General features: G+C 37.6%; 1 protein-coding gene across 6 annotated transcripts in view; it reads left to right on the top strand.

Annotated features, from left to right (window-relative positions):
- The window catches only part of XRCC4 (X-ray repair cross complementing 4), a 185,963-nt gene that overhangs the window by 3,701 nt on the left and 157,628 nt on the right, over nt 1-24,634 (top strand). For 5 of the 6 annotated variants that reach the window (XM_032995494.2, XM_032995499.2, XM_032995493.2 and 2 more), the window contains 2 exons: nt 14,060-14,209; nt 22,347-22,534. In XM_032995494.2, the coding sequence (XP_032851385.1) occupies nt 14,071-14,209; nt 22,347-22,534 (327 nt within the window). In that variant the 5' untranslated portion in view covers nt 14,060-14,070. Of the gene's footprint in view, nt 1-3,073; nt 3,096-14,059; nt 14,210-22,346; nt 22,535-24,634 lie in introns of those variants that run through there. The other variant, XM_032995496.2, reaches the window with a different exon arrangement.

The following is a 24,634-nucleotide window of genomic DNA, read 5'->3' as shown; positions in this document are numbered from 1 at the left end:
ATGGCTGGTCTTTCTTTCCGTTTCCTGCCTCCGTTACCTAGCAAAAGTGCACACAGCATTCACTATAGTAGAATGAATAGTTGTAAAATGCTTGGAGGTTGCAGCTATTCTGAGCAAGAATGAATACTCAGTCCTCAGTCTTCACATCAGAGTTGCTTGGGAGGAGGGCCTTTAACCTAGTATTGTAAACATACCTTTAATAGAAACTTCCTGTGTCAGTTAATGCACAATAAAGAGACTTCATACAATGATGGGAATTCCTATACTTTAAAATTTCTGTTCTTCATGACAGTTTTCATGTGAATTGCAGTCCTCTAGCAGCATGATAAAACTTTGTGAGATGTGTAGGCTGTTGTTTTTTATGAGTTGACTAGAGTCTTGAAAGACTGTGGGGAATAGAATATGCCATCTGTTATGCTATACTTGATGTGGGATACACAGGTACTGAGTTTATAGTCTGAGATGCCTTTGTTTGTTGGATCACACGATGGGGCCTATGTTGTCCAGATCGTAGAGAGAAAGCACTTGCATATTACTTTATATGCTCAACATTTTTGCTGTTATACACAGTGTTTAGATTGATTTGCTATATGAAGCTGTGGCATTACAGGCACTTCAGAGTTATTTTGACATTGACAGTGAAATAAGCAGAATATCAGCATCTTGCATCTGCTAATCATAAGATGATTCTAATGTATCTCTTGGTGAAGTACATAAGAACTAAAACAGGTGGGTTAGATTTTAAACACTGTTATGGTATACAGAGGTGCATAAAGGATTTTCAAAATTGCCTAAGCATTTTAATTCCATTGATTTCAAGTGTTTATCTGGACTAAAACCAGTATATCCAAGTCATTACTTATAACTTGCAAAACAGTTTTTTCATCAAGTGTAATTTGAAAATATGAAAAATAAAAGGTAAAGTCATATACAACTGATGGGTTGATGCCAAGCATACTGCACAACTTTACAAGGCACTCCAGCTTGTTGTAAAAAAAAGAATAAAATTGTGTCATGGCCTCACTGTAGAAATAGTTATGCTGTACATGCCACAGGTGACCTTAGCCCCTCTTCTGACATACACAATCACAGTGTGGCTGCTGCTGGCATCTTGTCTTGCTAGCAGGTTTGCAAGAACACTGGATAGCTTACAGTAGTATGTTTTGACCAATAAACTTCCATTTCAGTATGGATGGGATTATTTAAAATGGTTTACTATGCTGCATGTTGACTTCGCTACATTACATGTTACATGCCGAAGTATGTGCCATGAGCCTTACAGGGTCACTTGCTGTTTTGTTTCAGTGCCTGTTTCTGATGTCCTTGTTATCTTTCAGTGCCACTTAAAGATGAGAAATTTTAATCCTTACCTCTTGTTGCGTAGGGCTTAGCAGTAGGTGGAGAATGTTTTTAAGGGGTCATGTTAGAGCTCAGGAACCCCGTATGAAAAAGCCCCACACATCCTTGAAGAGTAGGTGGAATTGCCAGGAGTTTAGGGTGAGATTTTCAAGGTTTCAAACCCTTGTTTATGTCTTCAGGGTTAATAGGATGCAGCTCTGATTCCTTCACTGTTGTATTTGGCAAAAAGTGTGTAGTCCTTGCTGTTATTGTGAGGAAAATGTAAAATAAAGTACGTACACGTTTAAGTTATGTTCTGGACTAACTTCACTAAATAACAAAGAATCCAATGTAGAAAGCTATTGTAAAATACTATGAAGTGGTTCATGAAATGAAAATTTCTGCACCAAAAGGAGGGTTTGTTCTAGTTCCATCCCTGGTCTCTCTGCTGACTTGAGCTGTGTCCCTCTCCTCGGATAAGAAACAGTGTTCTTCACCTCTTACTGCTTGTAATTGTAATGTCTTTGTGGATTTTAGTCTCCCCCCACCTCCTTTGTCTCTGTGCATGAGGTGAAAAAAAAAAAAGGAAAGGTGGTAAAAGGCTTCTGTGAATCTGGACATTATTAATGGAATTTAGTAATGGATAATGTAATAATAAGGACTGCTGTCCAAGATAGGTCAAGATATAAAAGGTTTACTGTATTATGGTACCATGTTGTCACAAGCTAAGGTGAACAAACTTTAGAAGAGAATTACTAAACAAATTACTGTTGTTTGCTAATCTGGCAGTCACATCTGATCAACATAAAGAATATGTTTTGCAGGAGAGAGTAGTTCCAAGTTGAAAAATTTTCATTATGTGTGTGCCTAAGCAAGGGCTTCTGGTGTTACTGTCTTCTGAGGCATACTAGTAATTTCACAAAAAAAAAATACTTAATTAGTTCAAATTTCCAAAGTTTGGAAAATTATTGGAATATTTCTGCATCTGGTTCTCAGACTTCTAGGTGAGTTTTGTGGGAGGGGGTGTCCTCCAACAGAGCAGACGGCTAGAACAGAGATTGTAAAATAAATAGTAAAAAAGGGAGACTGATCTTATGTGATTTTACAAGTCCAGAGACTGAGAACTTTTGTTTTCTTGATCTAGACATGAGCCAAATTGCTTGCTATCTTGGGATGGAAAAATTAATGCAATTAGAGGAAGAGTGAGGCTGTATATCCTGTCACAGGCTGCATTTGTTTTTTAAAAAATTACTCAAATGATTATGAAAGGGATTGTTTGTTTACAGGTCTACAAAAGGATCTCAGAGGCCACCCTTTTCAGCACAGTAGCTGGACAGGAAAGAGGGAGCATGGGGCTTTCCAAATGCTGTCAGCTGTGTCAAGCTTATGGTGGTAACTTCACAAAAACCTGAGGAGAGATTTGTGTTGACTGAGCCAATGAGGGAGGCTTAGACAGTAGTTGGAGGGAGCAAACTGTATTGTGTGAGCTTATATCAAATTTCTCCAGCTGTGAAACTTAACATTAATTTGCAGAGTACAGCACACAGTGGACATAGGCATAATGGAGATTGGGCAGAAATGTTAATTTAAGTGAAAGCTAGTCATTGCTGTCATAGAGGATAATTATTTTTGGAGATAAGAGGCAAGGAACTAGCTGAAGCATTCTTGTGTGTGTCTTGGTAATAGACCTACTTGACTTACATTTCATAATCTCCAGAAGGCAATGTTAGAGAGAAGATTTTTTCCCCTCTGCCTTGGTCAGGAAAGTATATAGATGGAAACTGCTTTATATTTCTAATCTTTCTTTAATCTTGCCTGTTCCCAGGGATTTGTTCTATTAACCTTGACTGTCCTAGAAATAGATGCGTTTTCCTTCTTTAAATAATGAGGTTGAAGAGGAATTTTTTAGTATATACTGTTAATGTGAGGTTCGTGTTGTGATTTTGGTACTTGATGATGCAAAAAAAAAAGTGTACTTGTAACATTGAAATGGAGGAAAATGTAGTGGGGATACTGCATCTAAAACTCTACTGGAAGAGTTTGTTGAAGCTGTGAATTGACTCTTCTGCACAAAGGGCTAGGTTTTTTATGGTCATGTACCTGCGTTGGTTCAGAGTCGTATTTGTTCACTGTTTCATGTCAGATAGCGATGTGCAGCAGTGGTTCTATTTAGCTTCTGCACTTGGGAACCAGAAAACCCAACAACATGATGGTGAAGTATGACCCAACATTCAGTGAATCCTAAGCTTAACTGACACTTATTTTTAAAATATTTTTCCCTGTTGTTCTGTTTTGATTTCTACCCCTGCCCCTCCCTGTATTTTTTTTTTTTTTGGCAGCATAAGAATTTATTTAATTTATCTGGGAAAGGAGTGACTTAATCTTAAAATGATGCTTTTGAGAGCTCCACACTGAAGATCTACATATTTGCCTTGTAATAATTTACACTTTAAGATCTCAGAACTGTGTCTAACTGGTGCAGTATCAAAGCACTTCTGTGCTATATTTTCCAAATGACTACCTAATTGCCCTCTCAGTTCAAATCCCAATGGCATTTTTGCACTGGTATGCCCCTGCTGTGTTCTCATATTAGTCTGCAAATTTCTTCTCACTCCAGTGCAAGCTAGCATTCTTTAGTAGTTGTGAGGGAAAACTAATATTGAAAAGTTGGCTTCCTTAAGTAGACCCCCTGCTTGACATCAAGTGTCTTGGTTAAGGGCTTAATTTTTAAGAGTAGGTTGTTTTTTTTTTTTTTTTTGCCTAGCCCATAGTAAATAAAAAAAAAAAATCACCATACAAGTCAGGAAAACTACTTAGAAAAGCAGTGAGCTGATACATCTTGAAAAGCTTTACATTTTTATTTATGGAACTTAAGATGTAAAAAGTACAAGTGACTCTTGTGAAGCTCTTTTTGTCCTCTTTCTCAATGTGGTTTGTAGACCTAATGCTGATTGAGCATAAGCTGGTAGATACGGAAACGATTGCTTAGGCTGTAGAGTCAGTTGCTACCTGTTTAGTGGAACTGTGTCCTTACTTATTTTCACTGTTGTTTTTACACGAAAGCTGCTTGTTTGTTCAGAGCTTGGAGAGGCTGTGGGACTTGTGTCCTGGGCCCACTCCTTACTAAAATCGTGGCATGTCAATTGTTCTTGCATATGGACTGGTGCTTCTCTCCTGTTTTGGTTTGTCCAGTGTGCGTTATCACAGAGCCTAAGCTAAACTGGTGCCTCGCTTTTCTGTGGGTTTCTTGCCTCTTTTGAGGGTGCTATACCATGGGGCATGAGGATCATGTAATCATATGTATATGTACCTGTCATGTTACCGGATATCTTGAATCGCATGGCTTGGCATTCAAGGCAGATTAAAGAACCCAAACTGAATTTGTGCCTATCTGTGGGAACAGTAGAAATTGATGCTCAGTATGGGTAGATATGGATGGATGTCTCTTTGCCTTATCTTCAAACTGATTCTTCAACCTAATCCATCAAAAAAGTAATTAATTTTCAATGCAAAGTGGTAAACCTAGCTGAATAAAGAGCTGCAAAATTGGAATTTAAGTGCATTGAAAGTGAATATCCTAGTTCATTGAAAATGTCTTGTGAATTATTTTTCTGTGGGGGCCAGATGAAACAAAATTAATTACAGTGTTTAATAAATTAAAGTAGTGTGAGCTCTTTGTTTTCTGGGAGATCAACGTTGCCTTTTCCAACAGATAAATAGCAAATGGAAAGAAAAACATGATGATACTTTTGTTAAGTGAAGATGGGGTAATGCAGGAATTTTCTTCAAAGAAAATGCCTTAGGAAACTGTTTTAACAAGATAAAGCAATTTGGAGTCTAGGCCTATTTTTTATTATTAATTTGACAGGGATGTGAAATTACAATAATCCATCTCTTTGAAAAGTCTTGGATGTAGAGGTGGGAGGAAAGGAAGATATGTAAGCCTTCATATTTATACCTGCTCTTGTACCACTGGGGCAGCTACATTTGGTGAAACTTGTTTTTCCAGGTTACTGAGCTCTATTTTTCAGAGCTCTTCAGAAATCCTACATATAGAATTACAACCATCCATATCTAACCGACACTGATTTATTTGTTTCATTTATCCTTGTTTCAAATTTGTTACTCTTGCCTATGGAGCTACTGCAGATTCAACAGTACTGAATCTATTTCACTTTGCTTTTTTTTTTTTTTTTTTTAAGCTGAAGTAGACTGTTTAATGGAATCCATTGCTCAATGATGTTAAATCAAACATGTACAGAAACATGTCAAACTGAGTGGGATTACAGTAAGTCTATATGGGGACTAAAGAATAGAAAACAAAGGAAATCTGTAGGACAGATTTGGTTTGTGTTGAATATCCTGATAATAGTTAATCCTCAAGAAGGCAGTGTTTTGGAAAACAGATGATACCTCAACCAGACTACTATGTTATCCAAATATACATCAAAAAGACATGTGTATCTGAGTATTTTTGGGAGGGTGAAGGGTGGCTAAAACATGCTGCTTTTTTATATACATTTTTAATTCCTCAACTCTCCAGTACTCAAGTGGGTAATATGAAGTTACTGAAAATCGGAGAGACGGTTTTGGAAATGTGACTGACACCAGGAATTCCTGAATCTTGGTTCATACTGGTTGTATATGGCAGGTTCAAAAGTTGCCTCTGGCAGAATTGTACAGATTAGTTTCCTTTTTCTCTTTTATTATCTGCAAAACATATTTATTTTAGTGCTGTCTTTTCAGAGAGATTATGGGGAAATATATATATAGAGAGGTATGGGGGTTTTGTTTTTGTTGGGTTTTGGGTTTTTTTTTTTTTTTGAGAAAGTGAATTATCTTTCATACTAAATAGTCTAAGGTTGCGGTTTTCAAGGGAAGGCAAAACAAGTGTGGCACCATGCCACCATTGGCTTTAGTAGGGCCTTGGAAAGTCAGGCAGACCTACTGCCAAAGTAGAGTTATAAAATATTTGTTGGGGCTTGCATCTCCCAGAGGCAACAAAGGTAGTGAGTCTGGGTCTCTTAGGCATGCCTGCTGACTTTGTATCCCAGATCTGCACACTTGAAGTTGGTTTGGTGGTAGTCTTTGATGCTTGCTTAGGTCTATACACATTTTTTAGTAACTTTGGTACTAAAATTAACCTTTTCATGGGGAAATATTTCAGTTGTATGACTTAATTTTATTTTTTACAGGTTTATAACATTATGTTAGTGTATCCTGATTTATCTAGGGAAACTAGGATTTTTCTGAAACGGATTTTGTAAAGTGAGGATTTGACAGTGTGCACGTACGGAACTAAGTGTTGGGAAGAATTCCTAGAAAAAGGTGGAAAAGAAAGGTTTTCCCCTTTTGGAAATCTATCCAGATACTCTCTTACTTGCTAGTATATGCTAGTATAATTGCCCCCTTGGGTGTTTATTTTAATATATGAAGGCCTTTTTTTTTTTTTTTTTATTAAACCTTGTTATAGCTTAAACTGTCTCCTAATGTAGATGCTTATAAGTAAGCTTGGCATGCCTGGTGTTGGTAGAGGGTTAGGTCTGAGACTTCAAGAGGATGAAAGACACCAGGGTGGGCTTTGCCTCCAGGCTACAATTAAGATCAAAGCTTGTTAGTAAGATTCCTACTATAAAGGTTGTTGACTGTCTGCTTCCTTCTGTTTCTCCTCATTTTTCAGCTGATGACTGTAGTAAATAAGTCTGACAAGGTTTGTTTCTTATCGTAGATTCCAGATCTTTTGTGGCAAATCTCGCATATCCTATTGGCCCATGGAGTCTGACAAGCTCAAGACTGCTGTTTTTTGGGCAACTGCACAAAAAGTATGTGCGTGTTTCCAATGCTTTTGTGGCTGCCATGAAACAGTGGGAAGCAAGCAGTACAAATGTTAGCCATGTGAGTCTTGATTCTGCAGTTTTGTGTATGAGGACAAAGTACTGATTGCAGCTGTCTTGAAGTCAATCTCTTGATTGAATGTTGTCATGCAGAACTGAATATTTAAAATAGGCTGTTCACCCGTCTGCACAAAGTTATGAAGTCATTCAACTTCTTCATATCCAGTGCCAATTATTTATTAATTTCCTTTATCTGCAAGAAAAAGTTGCATTATTGACAAAATTGTGATCCTTGTGCTTTTAATATAAAACAAAGTTAAACAAAAGAACAACTAGATACAATTTAGGTTGCAGGTAATATAAAAATGTTAGCCCCCTAGGTTTCATTAGGAAACAAAGCTCTTTCAAAATTTTTATCTTCTTTGGTCTTCAGATGTATTTTTAAATCAGCAGGTGAAGCTTATTATTGAATCTTTCTTCAGTGTGAAACAAATACTGTGGCCAAGGGAATGGGAGGCTTATTGTGAGATGAGATATGAAGGAGGCTGTATTGCTTGTTTCATGTTTGCTGGCTTAGTCATGTTCATGCAAAAAGACAAGAAAAAAGAGGAAGTCCTTATTAGGTCAATTGTAGTTCCTAGATTAACAGAGTCATAGTTGAAATTATCGTCAGCTACCTTAATGTTCTTCCTCTTGAAGTATTGGAGTTAATGGAATTTTAAATTAATATGAGAGAATATCAGTTTGTATGAAATATAGCTCTAGAAATATTAATAAATCTAGACATCTTATTTCCTTCTGTTAGAAAATGTAGTAGTAGCTAGTTTTAATCTTTAAATGCAATCTGAGTTTTTGTTGACTAGATTAAATCTCCAGTAATCCAATTAAAAGTACATATAGCATCTCCTGAACAGAATCTGTTCTCTGATTATATGTTAACTATTAATTTTCTTCTGATTATTAGATTCTGATTCGTAGTGTATGTTGTGGTCAAGCCAATGGCAGAAGGGATCAAATTATAGACTTCAATAGCAGTGTGTTGTATGTGCTGGTCTTCTGTTCTGAACTTACTGTAGATAGCTCCCTATTTTTCTCAACAAGAAAGCACTTAAGTTAATTGCTCCATTAGAAAGACATAGTAGCTCTTTCTGATCTGTAAGTAGCCTTCCATGCATAACTGCTGAAGTTTGGAACACCTGCAGCTGAAGCAATTTGAAAAAAAGCCATTAGTCTGCATGGAAAAAAATAAAGTGCTGAAGTTCAGATATTATCAATGATGCTGTGTTGGAGCAGCCTAAAAGATTTGGCTTTTGGTCTATGCCTAGTGCTATCCAAAACAACATATAAAAATCTTTGTAAACCAATTTTAAAAGTGTCTTGTTTATTCAGAAGCAACTGTGTACACTGTTTGTTCAGAGAGTAGACTCGTCAATTGCACACCAGCCAACAGCTGATTTCTCCTTAGAAAGAAACATTGCCTAATATAGATCATAGAAGCCAAAGACCAAAGGGACAAAGTGCTAAAGATAAACAGCTCAATCCTCAACTGTTCGGAGGCCTCAATAGAGTCTCTGATTTACAAATTTGGGGTGGGACTCAACTGTTCCCACCTGCAAGCTTGTCTCAGATCCTTGGCTCTAACATGGTGAGGTGCTGGTGTGTGGTGTGACCTACTGTGCCCTTAAAGAGAAAAACACTGGCTTTCTTATGGCCCTAATCAATCAGTTTCTCCACAGCTTTTCTGTATCATAATTAAGGGAGGAAGAAAGTACTAACTGCTGTCATTATGTTGAGACAGGGAATGGAAGGAGACTATAGACACAATGTTGCTGAATATTGGATGGCACTTGAAGGCATTCATCTGGTCTAATAGAGGTGGTTTTTAGACTGTGATGGTGAGGATCTAATTTCAGTAATTTAGTTTGTTGAATAGCTATAAAAATGGTCTACTTCTATGCAATGGTTTTTTTTTTAATAAGCTTCAGCACCAGCTGGACTGTTAAATAGTGAGAGTGACAAAATGCAGGTGGCTGTTGTGATCATTTTGGGCATTAATACAGTTCTTACCTGTGTTCCTACCTTTCCACCCAAAGATGTGAAAGTGAAACTAACTCTTAAAATTTCAACTGTCCCTCATCCTTTATATTTTTGGTGGTCTTTCATAATGAAATTTTGACTTGGTGGAGATGGGGATGTTAGTAAAATCTTAAAGAGCAGTATCGGCTTCTACAAACCTGTGTGACCAGTTCTGTGGAAGTTCAGGTCCTATGTTGATGTGTATTTTCCAGACCCATTTGTCAGTACATCTGCAGTTATTTTGTTCTGGCTGAGCATCTGGCACAGAGTACTTAAAATAGCTGTGACTTGTGATGCTTCAGTTGTAGGTGTAGTGTTAATGGATTATGTGAGACAATAGTCACAACAGAGAAATGGTTTGGCATTCATTTAAAAGTTTACTAATAAGATTTCTAGTGGGACTGCTTTTTGAATGTATAAAGATAGATTCTTAGACAAGAACATGCAGGACTGTTGGCTGGAATTTTGCATGTTTGGTGGTTATGATAATGAATTATCTTGTTGAATAATTGGCCTTTTAAAGCATTATTTAGATATTAGATTGAAATGTACATAATTTTTTTAACTTCTAGAATATGCATTTAGTGTTTGGGAGATAACGATGTCAGTAGTAGCAGTGGGAAACCTAACTTGTTGCAGCCTTGATGCTAGAGTAAGTCTCCAATTTGTGTATATATGATATCTCCTGTGGAAATGACTAAAGAAAGTATAGAAGCAATCAGATTTCTTGGAGGTGTGTTATTGGTCTTCTGCTTTCATGGAGAGAACACGCATTGGTGGCCAAACTGAAATATTTATAAGGTGAGGGATTTTTGTGAGTGGGAGTTTGGAAGGGGAGCTGGAGAATCCGCTTTGGCAAATCTGGTCTTCCAGTGCCCCTCAGACTTCTGCAGTGCACAGCGTTTGCCTCCTCAACAAAAGCCCTGGAACAGAAATTCTGGTAGGAACATGATCACCCTTTACACACAAGTACTTGATCTGTGAAGTCACATATGCTTAGCATGTTAAAAGCTGACAGGATTATGTGAGACTGTAGTAAGCAGGCAGGTGAATTGAAAGGAGGGTGTTCTAGTTTACTTCAGTTCTTGAAGTAGAGAGTGATACATCTTTTACGGATGTTGAACAAAGTTGCTTGTGAAATCAGTGAACGTACAGCTAACTTCAGGTATTCAAGTAGGATGTCTAACTTCCTCCCCCTGAAATTCTTATTTTGGAAACACATTGGTTTACCTAGGTTATTAAGTTTTGTCTTTAGAGTGGATGAGATGCATGCACTCACCTTGTAGTAAATTAATAAGGAATATGCTCTGATTTAGTTTCTGTATTTTTTCTTTCATTAGTGGTAAATGCTAGTTGCAGAATAGTTGCTAATTTTTTTCTTTATTCGTGCTTTATTTGTGTGTGTTTTATCTGTTTACTCAACACTACACAAAAATCTGTGGAAGACTTGTTGGGAGATTTGTGGCAGAGAGGTTTGGTGTTCTGGTTTTTTGTTTGTTTTGCTTTATTACAAACAGGTTTTAAGAAAGCAGTAAGGTACAATATTTTTGTTTGCAGTGATGTTTGCATATGCTGTATAGGTCAGACTAATTTTCATGAAGAAGGTTTGGTCCCCTTGAAACCATTATATACAGCCAGGAATCTTTAAACGTTTGCTGATGGGTTGGAACAGTTAAGTACTTGGAGATCTCAACAAGGCTAAGCTCTGCTTTGTGAGGCAGTTTCTAAACTTACAATAATAGCTAGTACTTCTCTCAGAAGGTCAGTGAGCACAGTGGAGGACATAAAAACTGGGACAAAAGGTATTTTCATTTTTTGCTCTCTCATAAAAATTGTTCAAAAATGCGCAATAAAATGTGGCAAAGCTTGACAACTGTATTTTGCATTTTATTATGAAATACAGAACATTGTTATGTGTTGTATCTCCTCAGCATGTTTGTTTTTATTGAAGCCGTGTTTTGCCACAGGTATACAAATCATATGGAAATTTTCTTGGTTCTGCTAAGTCCCATCCCTTACTCTGGCAATTGACCTCTTAAGAATGATGTCTAAATAGAATCTCCATTTTTAGCTGTTCTGCATCATGCGTGTGAAATACTGATGTGTGAAGATTGATGCATGGGAAGCCCAGTATTATGATATCAGATCAGTTTCATCTCAGGTCTTAGAGACCCTGTTAGTGCACCTTTAAATAAATAAGTAAATAATTTTCCTTTCCTGCGTGACCCTTCATATCACTTTGTGACTGAGGACTGACACTTCATTCTCTATATCATCATATAAATAGAAAACCCAACTGTCTTTCTTTGCTTTTTGTTACAAGCAGTCTACATTTACAATAAAGCCTCAGGTCCAGGTGGTTTTCACTGCATGCTGCTCAGCTTTCTGACAAGAATCAAATGCAGCAAGCAAAAACTCCCTGTTGAACTATATATATGCATCGATACCTTGTATGCTGTCTGTCTGGGTTGCATACAACTGTTTTACAGTCTTTAAGTAAAAGAATAATTAAAGTCTTTTTAAAAACATTATTTCTCAAAGGATGACTGTTATGAAAATATTTCACAACAGACTCTCTTTTTTTCTAGAACAAGCAAAAAGCAAAAGGGAATCTTGCAGGCAAGGGAAAATACATGTCTGTGTGCTTAAACATGCTACATGTTACTTGTGTTTCCTGGCCTGTGCTTTTTATTGACCCACATCCAGGCAGTTAGTGCACTACAAATCTTTATAATGGTTTTAGTCCTATAATCACTAATTGCAAAGGCCATGTTCCAGGCCTCTATGTATTTAATTTTCTGTTCTTGATTACAGGTGCACGGACATACCGTAGATTTTCAGAAATGACCAGTTACTTGGTGATGAAAACAGCATACATTTTTTTGGACTCAAACTAGTTTTTCACTATTGCTTTTAAGTAACTTTTTAGTTTCTGGCACATTTTCTGTGAATAGAAATGCAGAGTATGACATCCGTGACAGTATAAGCAGTGGTGCTTTATGGTTATAAATAGTAAAGACATCCCTCTTACTGTTGTTGGTGAGAATTTATGATGCTTAGGTGTATATATACATGATTTATCTCTTTCTACTCTTGCCATAGCTTTTCAATCATGAAATATTTGGAAAAATATTCTAAACAGGGAAATGTTATGGTGCTTGTGTGTACTTAAGCTTTAAGCTGGAAAAATAAAGTTAGTACTTTGAGTATTTGGTGATGAAAATGTAATAGGTAGTCAGGAATGCTGGAAGTGCCTAGGGACATGTTTTAGCCAAAGTTCAGACTGGAATTCGTAGCAGACACTTTGCATGATGTTCCTTTTATTAGAAATGCTATTTGTTAGTGCAAGGTGATCTGTTTTGTGGTTAATTAGCCATCAGAAGTAGTTAATGTATTGTTTCATTAAGCTTATTGATATATATAATGAATGTTTGTATTATTGACAATGCAGTTGTCTAGCTGTAACTTCAATTTTATTCTTGAAAAACAAGTCTTACATTCATATATTTTGCTGCTTTTGAATACTATGCACTTGTCTGGACAAGGGAAAGCCATTTTTCAAATGTTGGGTGCAGAGCTGAGCAAAGGTCAGATACAGTGCAGACAACTGCAGTTAAATCTCTTCCTCCTAACCTGAAAATGCCAACTTTTGGGGAGGGCAATGGTAGTTAAATCTGTATTTGACTCTCAATGTCCATGAGCAACGAAAGAGCTTCCTTCTACTGCTTGAAGAACAGAGTCCCCTCAGAGCCTGAACTGAACCTGATCATGATTGCTTATTGCTACACTTTAGATGGAAAACTTGATAGAGCTTTCAATACCTAACCTATCCAAACATCATTGTACTTAGTGCATGTAGTTTCAATGCATCGGTTGTGTTTTTCCTGTTTTTATCAATACATGTTATTTTTAGTGTGAGGCAACATGTAGTCCTTTTTCATTCACTTCATTCTTCTAAAAAAGAAAACTTAAAAGCCAAAAAAAACCAAACACCCCAAAACAAACTCTTCAGGTACTGGACAACACGGAGCATTCTCGGTGCAGATACTGTATGTCAATGTGAACTTCAGAAGTGGCTGTTTCTTTGTTATCCTATGGAGCAAATTACCAAATGCTATTTTAAAATTCTTGAGTACTGTGAAGATTCATTATGGTCAGATTAGACTATGTACAAATACATGGTATTCTTCAGAAGGTCTTATGTCAAGTACAGATTGCCAAATTGCTTTGATATTGAACAAAAACTTCACTGTAGCATCATAAATTCTGTTCTCCACAGCGTCCTGTTCTTTAAAAAAATCTCTTTTGTTGATGGCATCCACTACAACCTCTGCTTTCCAATGAAGCTTATTAGCATGCTTTCATACAGCAGTCTTCCAGATGAATATTGATTATTTTGGATTATATTCCATGTGCTATGTGTTGGGTGATAGTAGACAGTAAGATAAGAACATAGTCAGGGGGAAGTGCTTGTGCATTGTAATTTTCTGTTCCCCAGCTTCCTGACACTTAGTTTCTTAATTTATGCAAATATACTTGCTTATTAGCACTGTTCTTTTAAACCTTACTTATTGTAAACCAGTTTTCTGTTTAGAAATGTCATCAGTTCTCTGAAAAACTGAATTTATGGAGGAAAGTAATATAGAAGTCCAAGTAAGCTTATATTTGTTTTTTGGTGTTTTTTTTTTTTTTTTTTTTGTTTTGTTTTTTGTTTTTTGTTTTTTTTTTTTCCTGAAGTTAGTTATGTAAAACTGCTAAGCACCTCTGGAAAAGAAGCCATTGGTTATAACATTATCTTACTTTCTAAACAGGTGTCTGGAAAATGGAGAAGACACTGAGCAGAATTCATCCTGTTTCTGATCCTGAAGCAACGTATTTTCTACAAGTATCATGGGAAAAGGATTTAGGCATTGGCTTTGGTATAATACTTAGTGATGGTCAGTGTGCATGGACTGGGACAGGTAATAATGGGAAGGAAAAAAATGTTTTAAATTATTACTCATTATTAACTTTAAACGGTTTCTAAACTGTGACCCACAACTTGCTTCCAAAGCTTTTCATAAGCATTGCCTCTGCCTAATGGTGGAGGAGGTGGGGTTCATCTGGGAAGATTGTGTGTCAAACCTAATACTAATTTATTTAGCATATGGATATGCAATGTTTTGTATATTCTCAAAAATACAATTTCCTGCAGTGGTGTTAGAGCACTTCTCTAAAAGTGCTCTAACACTTACGAGCCTTCTCCAAATCCTTGAACAAATTTGTTACGCAAGTTCCATTTGCACATTACAGTTCATGAAGTAGTTAATTGCACATGTTTTTAAAATGGTTTCATAAAATCTTTATCATTAAAGGTAGCTGTATTTGGTGCTCAGGTGAACTTTTGCAAAGGAGAAGGGACAGGAAATATTTTTTCCTGGGCATAAGTTATCAGAAGAAAAAAATTAGCCTGTGGGCTCAGAAACCTGAATAAGAGAATGGGTCTCAATGTGTGAATGCTTCTCTCATTCATGCCTATTGGAAGAAGAAAGTATTTGTGTATTCCTTTAGAAATGTGTCAAATACTTGATGAAAAGCCCTTCTCTTAGTGGCAAAAATATTTCAAAGGGAGGAAGGAATGATATATTTTACATCGGCAAAAACATTTGCTATATAAATGTGTGTGTATATGAAGTTTCTGGGTATAAAAAGAAACTTAATCATTCATTAACCATTTAAATACATTTTTCACCTTTTTTCTTTCAGACCTAAGAAACAAGACTAACTTAAAATATGTCTAGATGTGTATGAAATCTGCATTAAATCCATATGCCTTTTAATATTTTAAACACTAGGAGTTCCTGCATAAGACAAATACATGTACGCCAGTGCCAGTTCCCTGTAGTCTGTTATGAAAAGTTTTTCTTTCTTCATTTGACAATAGGATAGTCAAATGATATATTTTGTGATAGGATGAGAGGTAACAGTTTTAAACTGAAAGCAGGCAGATTTAGACTGGACATAAGGCAGAAATCGTTCCCTGTGGGGGGGGTGAGGCTCTGGCCCAGGGTGCCCAGAGCAGCTGTGGGTGCCCCCTCCCTGGAAGGGTCCCAGGCCAGGTTGGACGGGGCTGGGAGCCCCCTGGGCTGGGGGAAGGGGGCCCTGCCCGGGGCAGGGGGGTGGGACTGGGTGGGCTTTAAGGTCCCTTCCAACCCATACAATTCAGTGATTTTTCAAAATAACCAAAAGGATGTTAACGTTGATAAGTAGTTAACTAATTGAGCATACTAGTTTTTCTGTTTAAAAGCTTTTCTGCTTGTTCTTATGTAAATTTTAAATCTGCTGCTTAAAATTCACAAAAAGCTGATTCTTTGAGTCTGTTATTTTTCTAAATAAAGCTATGTTACTATAACTGGAAGAGTATAGAATAAGTACATAAACACAGTTTTCATTTTGTTAACTTCCTGCATCTGGCAGAATGTCTGGATGATAATTTCCCAAAACAGAGGACCAGTGAAAGAAAGATGACCTCACTCTGTTAAAAGGGAGAAAAGAAACCCACAACAGTTTAGCATGAGCACTGGGTACTCATCCAAGGCAGAGTGCTTCTATTTCTTCTGCAAGAATCTGAGCCATTTTTAAGGAATTCCTATTGGATTTGTAGTCCATTGAATAATTTCATTAGGAGTTGAAATTCTTATGCATGAGGCTTTTTTACTACACAGATCTGAGTTTTCGTATGCTCAATGTTGTTCTTGATCATGCTAAGTTATTACATCACATCTGAGAGTGCTTAGAGTCTAAATTCAAAACCTGGGAGGAGGGAAAGCAGTGGTCAGAAAATTCTTACTATGGGAAATCCCTTTTGGGTTTCTCATGCTGTGGATTATTTTGCTTGGCAAGACCTACCAGGAAGTGAATGAGAGTTGGTGATGGACTTGTCTTTTATGTTTTCTGTATATTTAATGTGATGATGAAAAGTGTTAGCAGTCCTATTTAAGGAGAGGGGGGGAAAAAAAAAGTAACTCTTGGGAGGGAAGTGAAACATAAATATGCAATGATCTAATTTATTCACTTGGTATAGAGTTAAAGAACTACAGCTATATTAATTTATGCATTTTATGTTTCTCTAATAATTGATCAGTTCTGCTACTTTTATAAAGTAAAGGAATATGCAGCATGTGCAGGCACCACAGGAGAAAAAACCCCACAGTCCTCTATTACAGTATGTTAGTATATTTGGTTTTTTAACTTTCTTATTTTCAATAAAAGTTTATCTAATTTTTCTCAGTGTTGAAATCATTGTTCCAAACAAACATTATTAAAAGTATTTCCAACTTACTTTTTTCTGCCTCTCTTTGCCTAATATTACAAAGGATTCTACATTTATGTCTGTACTGTTTTGAGGGACTTATAGGGATTGCTGACATACTAGTGGCCTTTTTTTTCTCAACTCTGTCTAGAAATAGAAATGTTTTGATGGTAAATTTCTTGCCTTTCCCACTCAGTTCTTGCTATTTGTGGTGGATTTCTAGCTCTGCAAGATGAGTGTTGACCAGCACTGTAGCCCCAATTGTTCACTGACTTGTAGGCTTAGCTTTTTTCCTGACAGTAAATCCACTGTATTGTTCTTTATAGGAACATTAGAAGTGCTGCTTTCAGCTGTAAAAAAACCAAGATGCAGCTGGCAATTGTTAAAGTTTTAAGCCTTTCTGGTAACATCCGCTTCATGCTTAAAATAAGTTTTAAAGATCTTGGAAAATACTTTTACTACTTCATCTAAAATACTTCTATGTGTTCAGTTATGTTGGGGCTGAGGGCTTACGGTGAGGTAGGGAAGAACTGACAGCATGTGCAATGGCTAGTGTAAGTTTACGGCCTCCAACTTTGCAGTACTGTTTGTGACAGTACCGAGTCCTGTTGTGAAATTCATACCTGTCAGTCTTAATGTGGGAGAGTTCATGCACAGATGACTTTGATTTAGCAGTTGCTTGCTTGTTGGGTTGTAGGAATAAATTTGACAAGTGTAACGTGTTCTTTAAATGATGATAAGGAATATAAATGTTTTGAATCTTCAGTTCATTAGGTATCTCAGAGTATTTCAGTGCCCTAAAGCTCATCAGTATTTCGCTGTATAAAAAACATTTATGTACAGTTGTCTATTATGTCTGCTCTAGTGGACAGCAGAATGCAATTTGCATTTCAGCAGATATGCTTTTACAAAAAGCACATATTTTGAGTTTACAGATGTATGGGGACATACAGTTATAATATGCCACACTTCTCCCTAGTCTCTTTTTTCTAACCACTTCCATTAATTTTTCTTTTTTTTTTTCCTTCTCTGCAATATAGATAGTGCAACTTAAAATGTAAGGATAGAAGTGTCTTCTCCAATCTAGGAATACTGATTATTAAGTTATTTTATTTCTGTTTTTTTCTAATGCAGACTCCACATCACTACTATATTCTTTTTAATGTATGACACTTTTGCAGTTTCTGACGTCTGCTGAATATTTGTGTTGTTGCAGATCTGGTAATGTGTTATGCATCGTGCCTTGTGCTTTTACTTTATGTTAGGCTAGTATGAGTTTGACAGGTTTCCTCTTGTATCTTATAAAGAAGAGGGGTGCAGAGAATAACTCGTTTTTATGTGTTTTACAGAGAATATGGGGAACTTTGTGACAGACTTCACACTGTCATTTTACATCTCAGTGCGACAGAGACTGACTTGCTCATATTTATTGAGCCTATTCTATTTTTTTTTTCCCTTATCGTAATTCCAAGGCAGTTCAGTTCCCTTACATCCCTTTGCTTTCTAGCTTTTGAAGGATCTAACACATCTGAATCTGCCTAGGAAAAATTGCCTTGTGCTAGAGGATAACTAATGTGATTCTGACCCACTAGTTTATCCTTTTAAGTGAGTGTATCTGCAGGCTCAGATTTTCCACATAAAGGGGTAGTTTCTCCTTGGGTCAACTGCTTGTTTCCTTGCAGTGGTGACTTTAGCATGCTCTCTCTCACCACCTGTATCCCCTTTTTCACCTAGCTGTTCACCTGTGTCTTAGAGTAATAGAGTGGAGTGTTGACTGACCTGCTGTATCAGATTTTGCAAACATATAGTAGTCACTTAAGGGAATTAGCAAGGTAGTATTTCCTCTTTTTTTTGTGCATAAATGGTTGTATTTGTGAATAGATGACCTAACTGATTATTGTGACCTGTTATTAAAAAAGAAAAAAAAGCACAAAAATACCAACAGAAAAACCAAACCAAACCAAACACCACCACCACCCCCCCGTTATGTCTATGATCAGTAAAGTCTACATGCTTTCCATATTTTGAGATGTGTAGAGAGGACTACAAAAGCTAGCACTTATGAAGAAGGAAGAGCTGGTTGGGTAAGTCAAAACTGGGGGCAGTCTTTGGCTGCAGTGACTATTGAGTTGGTGGAGTTCAGGGTTGTGTGAGGTGGGAACAGTGTAAAAAGCAGGAGAGATCGTTGATTTTTCAGGGATCGCCTCTTTGAAGCTCAGAAACTGTTCATCTCACTGGAACAGAAAATCAAGCAAAGGTGGCTGGAGGCCTCCATGCATGAACAAAGAGCTCCAGGCTAAACTCAGACATAAAAAGGAAGTGTGCAAGAGGTGGAAGCCAGGGGAAAGTGATTGGGGAGCGATATAGAGACGGTGACCAAGCATGCTGGGATGGGGATAGGAAAACCAGAGACTACCTGGAATAGCATCTGGCAAGGGATGTGAAGGGCAGCTAGGACTTCTGCAGTCTAATCGGCACCAAAAGGAAGAGGAGGGAAAATGTGGGCCTGCTGCAGAGTGGGGCAGGGAGACTGGTGACAAAGGACATGGAAGAGGCCGAGGTACTACTCAGTGCCTTCTTTGCCATAGTCTTTTCTGGTTAAGATTTGCCTTTAGAACCCCCAAGCCCCTCAGATCAGTGGGAAAGTCAGGAGCAAAGGAGACTTGCCCTTGCAGGAGGATCAGGTTAGAGAATACCTTAAGAAACTAGAGATTCACAACTCCATGGGACCTGACTGGATGAGACTGAGTACTGAGGGATCTGGCCCATGTAGGTTATTTTTGCAAGGTAATAGTTAGTAGTCAGGGGATGTTTTTAGGACCAGAAGAAATGTCTCTCCTATCTTTGGATGAGTAAGGGGGGTGGATCTGGGTAACTGATCAACCAGAGATTGTTAAGGGAATAATCATGGAAACCATTTCAAAAAATACTAAGAAGATGGTGAATAGTCAGTGTGGATTTACAAAGGGGAAATGGTGCCTGACCCACCCAATAACTTTCTCTGAAATTACTGGCTTGTTGAATAAAGGAAGAGGAGTGGATGTTTATTTTGTCTTTAGCTAGCAAGGGTTTCAGCACCGTGGCCTCTAACATCCTCATAGACAAACTGGTAAAGTATGGACTAGGTAGATGAACAGTGAAACAGATTGAGCTTGGTCAGTTCAACCAGATTTCAAAGGGTTGTGATCAATAGCATGAATTTTAACTGGAGGCCAGTTGCTAGTGGCCTGGTTCAAAAGGGTTCAGTAATGCGTCCAGTACTGTTAATGTCTTCATTAATCACTTGGATGATGACACAGTGCATCCTCAGCAAGTTTACAGATGATGCAAAACTGGAGGAAGATTTGATAGAGGATTGGGTTGGCATTCAGCGGGACCTGGACAGGCTGGAGAAATGGACTGACAGGAATCCCATGAAATTCAAGAAAGGGAAATGCAAAACTGTATACCTGGGGAGGAAGAAGGCCCCAGCCTGTACTGGTGACGTGCTGGAAGCAGGTCCCTTGTTGAAAAGGACCTGGGAGTCCTGATGGACAAACAGTTGAACATGGGCCAGCAATGTGGCTTTGTGGCAAAGGAGGCCAGCAGCCTCCGGGGCTGCATTAGGAAGAGTGTTGGCAGCTGGTGAAGAGAGGTGATCCTTCCCCTCTGCTCAGGCCTGGTGAGCCCAGTGATGTGGTGTCTAGTTCTGGACTCTCCAGTATGAGAAAGAAGAAAGATGTGAACTTACAGATTTGAGTGCAGTGACAGTCCGTGAAGATGACTGAAGGACTTGAGCATCTGTCATGCTAGGAGAAGTTGAGAGAGCTGGGACTGTGCAGCCGGGAGGAGAGAAGGCTCAAGGAGTTTTTGCCAATATGTATTAATACCTGCTGAGAGTGAGTAAAGACAATGCAGCCAGGCTTTTCTCAGTGATGTCAGTGAAAGGACAAGAGACAATGGGCACAAACAAATACAAGGAATTCCGTTTAAACACAGGAAGAAACTTTTTTACCATAGGGGTGACCAAGCACCAGAACAGATTGCCTGGAGAGGACAGGGAGCTTCAATCCTTGGAATTGTTCAAACCCCATTCAACACATGGTCCTGAGCAACCTTTGTAGTCAACCCTTCTTTGCTCTAGTTGGACTAGACAATACTCAGAGGTCCCTTCTGACCCCAACCACTCAGAGTCTGTGAAAATAAGCTAAAATTACTGAAGGTGCAGAATTAATCCTGAAATGCTGAGATGTGTGAGAATGTAACTGTTCTTAGCAAATAATTATACATTTACCTCTTTGCTTTATTTTTATATGATGGATTGATTTGATATGTACTGCCTCCTTTACAATATGAGGCTAGCTACTGTGTCAAGAAGATGGAGGAAAATGAGTCAATTTGAACAGGCTCATGTTTGATTGAAATGCTGTTCTATTTCTATCAGTATGATTTCAATACATTTGCAGGCTTATGTCTCAGTAGGAAACTATCTTCAAAGGCACTTGTATAGAGAAGAAATACAGTTATTAATAGGGGTTTTAAGTGGGATACTTTAAATCGCTTGCAGTCTGTGAAAGATGTATTTTGGGGTTGTGGGTTGGGGTTTTTTTTTGAGAGGGGAAGGTTTGATGTGTATGTTTCTGTTTGCTTTTTTGTTTTGTTTTTTTGTAGTTTTTTTTCAGGCTGTCACAAATAATGTCCTTTTCCATATCTTGCTCTCTGAAATGCTGGGCAAATGCTAGAAAGATAGAAGATCAAGCAGGGGTAAATTACAATCTAGAGTTGTCTTCCTCAGAAGGTTGGTCAGAAGAAAAGGAAACATTTCTGTTAATCAAGTAAACAATCTAAAATACTGTATTGGTAGGCTATACATTAAAGCCTGCATTACATTATATACATCCTATGTTAACTTTGATTTAGAATCTTTACTTGTATCCGTCTGCAAGAATCTCTGCACTCCTCATTGAGATCACTGTTCTGATTAATATTTGATCTCTAAAAGTACTGAAGAACTGTATGTAGAATAAAATAAAAAGGAAGGAAAGTAAGCAGGGGCCCAGGTGGTAAAATCAAGAACTGCTTCTTGCTAATCCTAGTGAAGATGATGAGTCTTGGTAAGTTGCTATTTCAGTTTGAGCATTAACCAAAAGAAGATTTAATTAGAAGTAAATAAATAATCAGAAGCAGACAGGGAAGGTTATGATGATTCTTAGTACAACTCTGTTGACTTGTTCTATACCTTATTCAATTATTCCCTGTCTTCAAAGGAAGGGAGTAAAATTTTCTTTATAGACCTGATGCAAACCAGAAACACATCCCCTATTTAGTGGTCCTTGAATGTGAATGGTGAAAAATGGATTCTCAAGCCTCTATTTGTAGCTTCATTTGTAAATTGAGAGTTTATTTTGTTTTAAGATTGTAAATTACAAACTTTGGAAACTGGATCAAGAATGTGTGAGGAGACAGTTGCATCTGTTGCCTTAAAGGGTTTAGATTACACACCTTCAGAGAGAAGTGAGAGAGCACAATAAATCATAGTTAAAACATTCCACACTGTTGTAAGGTAACTTTAGGCACGTAGAATTGTGGACTAGTAGCAATAAACAATCATTAGACCATAAAAAAAAGGGATAGAACTGAATTCTTAAAAAAACAGTATCCTGGCTACATTTCCATTAGTGTCTGGCACACTGATATACGTCCAGGAAAGAATAGTTTCCTAATATTTGCCTGTCCCCTAAGGTGTGTGAGTGTGTGTCTGTATGTATATATAAATATATATATGTACACACAGATGAATATTTATTTCTCACGTTTCTTTCTTATAGTGTCTGAAGCAGAAATTTCTAGGGAGGCTGCAGACATGGAGATGAATAGAGAAAAGTATGTTGAAGAACTGAAGAAGGCATTGATAGCTGGAGAAGAATCAGCTGGCAAATATAATTTTGCTATTTCAAGAGATGAAGAAAATACGGAGTGTCTCTTCTCCTATGAAAGAAGTCTGAAAGACGGCTCTGTAAGTATAATTAAATATTTAAATTTGACTCTTAAACTATGAGAAGGACCTTCTTGGCACACTAATGTATTTTGTTAGGTTCTTTAAAATTAAATAGATCTGTGATACATATTTCATATTGAATGAATATTGTGAACTCTGCCACAGGCCAAACTAGAAACAGGTTTGTGGTTTCCTCTCAAAACCTGGTATCAATAGACCTATTTCTGTTACTTTCTTAAATGTTACTAAGAGTATTACTTTGCTATTTAAGTTTTAGATTAGTGTCGTGATAGGGCGAGGAGTAACGGTTTTAAACCAAAAGAGGGTAGATTTGGATTAGATATAGATTAGGAATCCTTCCCTGTGCGGGGGGTGAGGCGCTGGCCCAGGGTGCCCAGAGCAGCTGTGGCTGCCCCCTCCCTGGAAGGGTTCAAGGCCAGGTTGGACGGGGCTGGGAGCCCCCTGGGCTGGGGGAAGGGGGCCCTGCCCGGGGCAGGGGGGTGGGACTGGATGGGGTTTAAGGTCCCTTCTAACCCAAACCAGTCTGTGATTTGGGTTTTTTTAAGCAGGGTATGCCTACATGTTGGAGCTGCAGTTTAGTATTAATCTGATAGGTTCCATAAACTGTAACTTTGTTTTTAATTCCTGATGTGGCACGTACGCTTCCATTTTCAAATTCCAGCCCCCAATGCATTTTTGATTTGCTTGTTTCTTCTTTTTTCTCTTTCTGTACTCACCTAAATGAGGAAAAATAGTAACATTTAACTAATATTATTTTCTAATGCTAAAACATACTTTTAAAATTAGCTTTCTATTACTTGAAATATTTTGGGAGCTAACATTAAATTGTTTCCTGCTTGAAGTGCATTAAATTACAGCCGGGAATGTGGTTCCATGTTGATTTTTTGGCTGAAAGGAAAGGACCCTTTTAAAATAAGAAAGAAACCAGTATAATCTGTATCTGTAGACACTTTTGGTTATTTCAGGTTGTGCTTTGCTGTTAAAGCTTTCCTGGGGAACAAGCTAGTTTAAGAGAATCCTTCTTGCTTATACTAATTTTATCTTTTTTTTTCCTCCAAAAATTAATGCTACGCCTGTCTGAAGGTTTGACACAGCTTCAGTTGTGCTATGGTAGCAGTTGGGCTGACTGATCACTCAGCCACATTAATGTAATAATTTGGGTTTAAAAAGCACCAATTTAAAATTGCAGTTCTGCAATCAGTTTCACTGGCATTATAGAGGGGAAGAAAACTGTGGGGAGAAATGAAGACAAGATTGCAGATAGAGAAGAGTAGGAGTGTCTTTGGCTAGATCTCTTTTTTCCTGGGGGGAAAAAAAAATCTACTATGTGGTTGTGTCTGGGAGCAAAGTGTTTAGGGATTGTCCTGACTGCTTGGTTTTTAAAGACTTCTTCAGACCATTGGCATATATTTTGCTTCTCATTCAATTAATTTTGGCAGGTATCACCTTTTAAGAAACTATCAGAGATGTCTGGCTTACAACAATAAACCAAACCAAACCAAAGAAACTACCTTCTCTGGGATGTGTCTATTGGAAGTGAGAGATGGAGATTCTTTTTTCCTCTAAATTAGAAATAGGCAAAGAATGCAGTATAGGTATTGGTCACAAACCTGAAATGGGAGTATGTGTGTGTATCTCCTAGATGAGATGAGGAAAAACTTACTTTAAATAGTGGGGGCATTCAGATCACCTAATCAGTAGCAGCTCACTTATTGTCAGTCTTGGCTTCATTTTAGTAAACAGAGAAAGAGAGATTCAGTGGAGTAAAGTTTGGCTTCTTTGAAGTACTTCACTATACGACTTTTTCCTTGTGCAACATAGGAAATTTCAGCACAATTAGTTTTTTGACAGAGGTGTCAAAAGTTAGGTGATGTAAGACTTCTAATCTGCATTATCAGTATTTCTGTGGATTTAACAAAGGTCCTTATGGGCTCTATACCCACTTCTTGCCACTTGTGAGCACAAAGGGCTGACTGCGGTTCACAAAGGTTCTGGGTCAAAAGTACTATATTACAGCAGGATGACAAGGTTAGGACCAAATTGTACTTAGAAAATAAGAGCAGTAATTTTAAGAATCCTGTTTTTCTTGTCTGTGTC

The sequence above is a fragment of the Tyto alba genome, unplaced genomic scaffold (assembly GCF_018691265.1).
Source record: "Tyto alba isolate M040663 unplaced genomic scaffold, T.alba_DEE_v4.0 Super-Scaffold_13, whole genome shotgun sequence".
Lineage (NCBI taxonomy): Eukaryota > Metazoa > Chordata > Aves > Strigiformes > Tytonidae > Tyto > Tyto alba.
This window is presented reverse-complemented; position numbering and strand designations above follow the sequence as displayed.